The sequence below is a fragment of the Bos taurus genome, chromosome 1 (assembly GCF_002263795.3).
Source record: "Bos taurus isolate L1 Dominette 01449 registration number 42190680 breed Hereford chromosome 1, ARS-UCD2.0, whole genome shotgun sequence".
NCBI classification, from domain to species: domain Eukaryota; kingdom Metazoa; phylum Chordata; class Mammalia; order Artiodactyla; family Bovidae; genus Bos; species Bos taurus.
In genome coordinates this window covers 41,441,954-41,449,567 of record NC_037328.1, presented here as the reverse complement: position 1 = coordinate 41,449,567, position 7,614 = coordinate 41,441,954, and the positions used below count along the sequence as shown (strand labels likewise).

The 7,614-nt window shown below is 36.7% G+C and overlaps 1 protein-coding gene across 14 annotated transcripts in view; it reads right to left on the bottom strand.

Annotated features, from left to right (window-relative positions):
- Positions 1-7,614, bottom strand: part of EPHA6 (EPH receptor A6) — a 1,033,311-nt gene that overhangs the window by 558,002 nt on the left and 467,695 nt on the right. For 2 of the 14 annotated variants that reach the window (XR_009494828.1, XM_059887715.1), the window contains one exon: positions 1,799-1,923. The exons of the other annotated variants lie outside the window; for them this stretch is intronic. Coding sequence is in view for 1 of the 2 variants with exons in the window: in XM_059887715.1 (XP_059743698.1) it covers positions 1,799-1,853 (55 nt within the window). In the remaining variant the exon portion in view is untranslated. The remainder of the gene's footprint in view (positions 1-1,798; positions 1,924-7,614) is intronic. 14 annotated transcript variants of the gene reach the window in all.

Here is a 7,614-nt window from a genome sequence, read left to right as displayed (position 1 = left end):
CAGCACATTTCTTATAACAACAGAAAGAGGAACCTAGTCCCAATTTCTAGGAATCTAAATGGTCAAATCATATCTACAACTGACCACCATGGTTATCTTGAAGAAAAGTAATCAAAAAACTTTAAAATATAAAATTATAAGATAGGACATAAATATCAAGCCTATCAAAATATAATTCAAACTCATAGAAAGTAGTCGATTATTCACTATTTATATAAAGAAGCCTTGAAACAGGAAGTCAAGAGAGGACATCAATTCACACAGAATTTTTGTAAAGTAAAGGGTAATCATATCTTAGAGATATAGCGAATCAGCAGAAGAGTAAAATAAGCTGTTTAAAGACAAAACAAAACAGAATGACCAGGATATGTCTATCCACATATTATAGATACATTTATTATCCTTGGAATATTATTTATTTGCTTTAATGAGATATTACTTAAGATATGAGCTAGATAAGAATTTGAAAAAAATGAATACAAGTAATTCAGTGAGCCAAGCTATAATTATTTTGAAGGAAAAAAGCACGTTTTTGTCTTAGGGTACACTTTAGAAGTGACTTAGTACAATATAGAGCTATGGAATTTATATTTAGGTCTATTAGAATTGCAAAATAATTAGAACAGCTTTAGGCAAATTATGGAGCCATCTTTCAATTTTTTTTTGTTTTTTATCTTTTATAACTAAAAGCTTTGCTTACTGTATGACAGAATAAATATATGGTCAAACATCTAGTCTCTCTTTCATAGAAATAGAAAAATGAAATGTCAATATTTACCACCTATCACATCACTATTTTATCATTTATTACTTTATACATATTTTAAGGACTTGCATGCTAAGTAATATTTTAGGCACTCAGTATTCAAAAATGTATACTGAATCAGATATATGCTTAATTTTATCTTTTTTTTTAGTTAAGCTCTAAAGAATTTTAAGGAATGAAAGACTGCTCCGTAGTAGACACCACATTTCAAACATTCTAACACGCGCTTGCTTTTCACTACATGGCACACATCACAGTACTTGGCACATCACAGTTACTGAACATAGTTGTTTTCTGACTAACATATAGAGGTAAATGGGAAAAACAATGACATCACTATTTTGTAAAATGCGTTCAGGATAGATTTCAAGAGTCTGCTTGACTTTTTCAGCTGCATGGTTCTATAATCCTGCTTAGAGTATAATGCTTGGCTACTGCCATCTTGAAATTCTTAATAATTTTATCTTTAATTCATATTTTGTAAGCAAAGTCTGATGGGGCAACTGGGAGCTTGACACTCTGGCTTTCTCATTCATCCCATGCAGGCAGCCAACAGTTTCTGGCAAGGAGATTTAAAGACCTTCAGAGTTCTCCCTTGCACTCTGGGTTGGGAAGCCCTGGGAATCTGGAGGTGTCATCAATCTCCCTACAACTATCCCTGTGCAGAGGGAAGGTCTCTGGACTGGATCAGTGCCTGGGGACACCCTTCCTAATTCTTTCCAAGGTTTTGAGTCTGTCTTATATTTGTCTGTCCTGGTCTGCTTGAGATACCGTTGGGGACTGGAGATACCAAGTGGTGCAGGACTTTAGGAAAAAAACTGTGCTGTACTCTGACTTCACATGAGTTAGATGCTCTTATCTTTACATTTAAAAGTAGCATTGAGCAATATAAAGATGAATGGTAAAGTTTACGCTAGTAATTTGAAATTTACTTTTTCTTTACTTGGACATTAAATGGCAAATAAAAAAGTACCATGACAAGTTGAGAGAGAGAGAGAAATTGCAGAAGGAAAAAGCTTTATATTTTAGTACCTTTAATGGCCCTTTTTTTCCCCTGCTTTTTGAACAAAGGGTCCTGCAGTTTCATTTTTCACTGGGCATCACAAATTATGTAGCTGGAACTGACTGTTTTAGAATCCAAACCAAATAGAAAAGTGCTGAGGAATACATGGAAGAAAAAAAAAACTACTTAAACACGTTATATGGAATTTCAGTGTGATTAAAAGGTCAGCAATTAGTTTTCAATCTTTACAAACTATTTATTAAATATTAGACACTTCACATTTTAACTAATTTATCAGAATATTCTATCAAACTTGAAAGTCTTTTAGTTTCACTTTTACACATTATTTTTAAAAAATATTTATTAATATTTACTTTGAAATAAAAAGGACTTTTAGAAAATATCCCTTCCCCCAAACGAAAATCTATTTTTTAAGAGTAACTACATTTGAATCAATAATCCAGTTATCCAAATCAGTCAATCTGTTATGCAGGCAGTTAAGTTAATGGAGTTAAATTGGCATCCCTTTTTAAAACAAAGAATTGCATTGAAAATGAGCAAACAATGTGTGGGATATTTGCTCTACCATAAAGTAGAGCCTTACATCACATGACAGTCATAGATTATGCAAAATGTGGTCAGATTGCACTTATTTTCACTACTGATCAGGTTTATTTTTTATAGGATTTAAAATATTTTACTTAAAAAGTTCTATTACTATTTTTCAATTTATACGGAGAAATGCCATTAAATTGTTAATTTGGTATTAGCGGTATCAACATAGCAATAAGATCTTATTATTTTATGCTAAAGAAAACATTTAGTCACCTTTCTGAAAAACTGCACAAATAAGAATTTCTTAGAGAAACTTGATGACTCTAAAAGTCAACTGCATAAAATCAAGTTTAGGATTAAGCATATTTCTCTAGCAATGTACAATCACCAAAAACCCCCATTATTGCTATTAAAGGATGGTTTAGTGTTGATAAAAACTTTTTGTTAAAAATTCTAAGAACAGCAGCAGAAGACTTAGTAAGCAAGAAATTCAATATGCACTAATGAATACATGTCTAATAATACTTTCTAGTAGCTTTTGAGGCAAATTCCTGGTTAAATTTAAGGCTTTGCCCTTTTGTTTCACACTGCCTGGAATATTATTTTATATTCAGGCTTTCTCCTTAAACTCATGATCTGCTGGAGTATTACAATATCAAGAGAGGTGTTTTTGGTTTCCCTGTGTAAAATGTCCCTCTCCCATCACCTCCAAATCTCTTAGTCTGTTTAGTTTTTCTTTATGGGACATATCACGACTTGACACAAAAATACGTTCTGAACAAAGGGACACTGTTAGCAGTTTGCATTGTTCCTTTATTGCTATATCTTTAGCATACTGAATTGTTTCTGGCAGATAGTAAGTATTCAAGAAATATTTTTGAGTGAATGAAATAATTAACTGAAACGATCTCCAATTTCTGTTAACGCAGTTAACTGAGATTTATTAGGTTATAAGCAATGTAGATCGAGGATGAAAGTGTGTGTTAGTCGCTCAGTCGTGTCCAACTCTTTGCGACCCTATGAACTGTAGCCCACAGGGTTCTGTGTTCATGGAATTTTCCAGGCAAGAATCCTGGAGTGGGTTGCCATTCCCTTCTCCAGGGGATCTACCCTGACCCAGAGATCAAACCCAAGTCTCCTGCATTGCAGGCAGACATTTTACCATCTGACCTACTAGGGAAGCTCAGAGATTGAGCATGCTGCTGCCACTGCTGCTAAGTCGCTTCAGTCGTGTCCGACTCTGTGCGACCCCATAGACGGCAGCCCACCAGGCCCCGCCATCCCTGGGATTCTCCAGGCAAGAACACTGGAATGGGTTGCCATTTCCTCCTCCAATGCATGAAAGTGAAAAGTGAAAGTGAAGTCGCTCAGTTGGGTCTGACTCTTAGCAACCCCATGGACTGCAGCCTACCAGGCTCCTCTGTCCATGGGATTTTCCAGGCAAGAGTACTGGAGTGGGGTGCCATTGCCTTCTCCTGAGATTGAACATAGGCTTAGGCAAATAACACATCATACTCGTTCTCAAGATGCTTATATATTGGTCAAACTATGATATATAAAATATGATTATGATCCAGTGAGAGAGATGCATATGTGCTACTATTCACAAATGACTGGAAGCAGTTTGTTTTCTAAACTTGCTGACTGAAAGCTGAGCGACTTAACAACTTCAAGAAACTCATTGCTAAGGTCTAAGAGCCTTTTCTATACCATTCATTTTCTCAAAAGATGAATGCCAAAAAGACACTAGACTTGAGAGCAATTGGATGTTTCCCAGGACTAAACACAAAGTTTACAATTACTTGGATTCCTCAATTTCAATATTTGGCTGGACCATAAAGTTACTTAGTTATGTTTAGCTAGGCCGACATTTCAATTACCTTCCGTGCATAAAATACTTAGAATACTTCTCAGAAGAAGAATACTTTTCTTAAGAAATAGGAAAATTTTATCCGTCAATATAAAGTGTCTGTGGCTTTTGAATATGTGATTTTTTTCAGTTTAAGAAATATGAAAAATATAATATGATAGTATTACTCAGCTTAAATTATAGTTATTGATTTTATTATTTTTTAACTTATGCCACTATCTTATATTCAGTGTATCTTTCAGTTCAGTTCAGTCCCTCAGTCGTGTCCGACTCTTTGCGACCCCATGAATCGCAGCACACCAGGCCTCCCTGTCCATCACCAACTCCTGGAATTCACTCAGACTCACGTCCATCGAGTCAGTGATGCCATCCAGCCATCTCATCCTCTGTCGTCCCCTTCTCCTCCTGCCCACAATCCCTCCCAGCATCAGAGTCTTTTCCAATGAGTCAACTCTTCGCATGAGGTGGCCAAAGTAGTGGAGTTTCAGCTTTAGCATCATTCCTTCCAAAGAAATCCCAGGACTGATCTCCTTCAGAAATGACTGGTTGGATCTCCTTGCAGTCCAAGGGACTCTCAAGAGTCTTCTCCAACACCTCAGTTCCAAAGCATCAATTCTTCGGCACTCAGCTTTCTTCACAGTCCAACTCTCACATCCATACATGACTACTGGAAAAACCATAGCCTTGACTAGACAGACCTTTGCTGACAAAGTAATGTCTCTGCTTTTGAATATGCTATCTAGGTTGGTCATAACTTTCCTTCCAAGGAGTAAGCGTCTTTTAATTTCATGGCTGTAGTCACCATCTGCAGTGATTTTGGAGCCCCCAAAAATAAAGTCTGACACTGTTCCACTGTTTCTCCATCTATTTCCCATGAAGCGGTGGGACCGGATGCCATGATCTTCGTTTTCTATGTTGATCTTTAAGCCAACTTTTTCACTCTTCATTTTCACTTTCATCAAGAGGCTTTTGAGTTCCTCTTCACTTTCTGCCATAAGGGTGGTGTCATCTGCATATCTGAGGTGATATTTCTCCCGGCAATCTTGATTCCAGCTTGTGCTTCTTCCAGTCCAGCGTTTCTCATGATGTACTCTGCATATAAGTTAAATAAGCAGGGTGACAGTATACAGCCTTGACATACTCCTTTTCCTATTTGGAACCAGTCTGTTGTTCCATGTCCAGTCCTAACTGTTGCTTCCTGACCTGCATACAAATTTCTCAAAAGGCAGGTCAGGTGGTCTGGTATTCCCATCTCTTTCAGAATTTTCCACAGTTTATTGTGATCCATACAGTCAAAGGCTTTGGCATAGTCAATAAAGCAGAAATAGATGTTTTTCTGGAACTCTCTTGCTTTTTCCATGATCCAGCAGATGTTGGCAATTTGATCTCTGGTTCCTCTGCCTTTTGTAAAACCAGCTTGAACATCAGGAAGTTCACGGTTCACATATTGCTGAAGCCTGGCTTGGAGAATTTTGAGCATTACTTTACTAGCGTGTGAGATGGGTGCAATTGTGCGGTAGTTTGAGCATTCTTTGGCATTGCCTTTCTTTGGGATTGGAATGAAAACTGACCTTTTCCAGTCCTGTGGCTACTGCTGAGTTTTCCAAATTTGCTGGCATATTGAGTGTAGCACTTTCACATCATCTTTCAGGACTTGAAATAGCTCAACTGGAATTCCATCACCTCCACTAGCTTTGTTCATAGTGATGCTTTCTAAGGCCCACTTGACTTCACATTCCAGGATGTCTGGCTCTAGGTCAGTGATCACAGCATATAAAACTTTTATATTGATTTCTTTTGTTTTGAATAAACTTGCATAGAGTTTTGGAGAAGGAAATAACAACCTAGTGCAGTATTCTTGCCTAGATAATCCCGTGTACAGAGCAGCCTGGTGGGCTGCTGTCTGTAGGGTCACACAGAGCCAGACACAAATGAAGTGACTTAGCGTACATGCATGCATTGGAGAAGGAAATGGCAACCCACTCCAGTATTCTTGCCTGGAGAATCGCAGCAACAGAGGAGCTTGGTGGGCTGCTGTCTATGGGGTTGCACAGAGTCGGACAAGACTCAAGCGACTTAGCAGTAGCAGCAGCACAGAGTTTAGAAAAAAATATTCACTGTCAAGAATTTTGAAAACATAGTGAGGATTAGGAGGAATATTCAGACATAAATAAATTAAAATACAGATATAAAGATGAATGATGTTTTCAATGTCCCTAATTACCTACTCTAGCAATGTGCAAAAGGTTGCTATTTGGAATAGATTATATTTTCAGAATGCAGTGAACTGTAAATCAAACAGACATCTCAAGTTTATAAAAAATGGAGACTTATGTTGATTAAATTTATTTTCAAAGTCAGTTCAATTAATTATTCCTGCCTGAGCACATATATGAATCTTCAAACAGAATTAAGCCTAAAGCAAGACCTATATAGAATAGTCACCCAATGGCAAAGATAGGAGGGTTGAATATACATTTTAAGAAGTCAGATGATTGGAAAAATTGCTTCTGACAATAAATGCTTTAAAGACCCTTTAGCAAATATCAACAGAATTGGTTTGTAATTTAGCACATCTTTCACTTTAATTGGAGGCTAATTACTTTACAATATTGTATTGGTTTTGTCATACATGTCTTTTACCTTGAACATGATCCCTTAAGGTTTTTGCACATGTCAGGATATCTACAAACACAATTTGTTTCAGGCTGACTATACATGATTAACATTTTCCTTTACTGTCTATGACCTGAATAATTCCTTTTACTAAATCACACATCTTTGTTTTTCTATCATGCACTGAAGATTAAAGTCAAATGTTTTCTAGGTGTTGCTTTCTTGTTTTGCTCTCTAAATGAACCGCCTTTAAGGACCATTTAAATAGACTATGAAAATAGAAGGTTGCAAATATAGCTTTTAGGGATTGTAGAAGTCAGTTAATTAAGGTTTATTGCTAAGATTTCTAATTATGAGAGTCATAGCTTTAAATCTATAATCTTATTTATCCAACTAGAATCAGTATAATCAAGGAACGTTTCTCCTAACTACAGCTAAAGTAGTTCTAAGTGATTTGGGGAAAAAATTTTTTTTTAATTTCTTTAATTGTAAACAGTAAACAATTAAGCAAAGGTTGTTTAATGTGGTTTACTTAATATTTCTTAAGTATGAGAATGTGTGTGTGTGTGTGTGTGTGTGTGTGTGTATTTAACTACGGGCTTCCCTGATGGCTCAGCAGGTGAAGAATCTGCCTGCAATGCAGGAGACACAGAAGATGCAGGTTTGATCCCTGGGTTGGGAAGATCCTCTGGAGGAGGAAATGGCAACCCATTCCAGTATTCTTGCCTGGAGAATTCCATGGACAGAGGAGCCTGGCAGGTTACTGTCCATGGGGTCACAAAGAGTTGGACAATGATTGAGAGA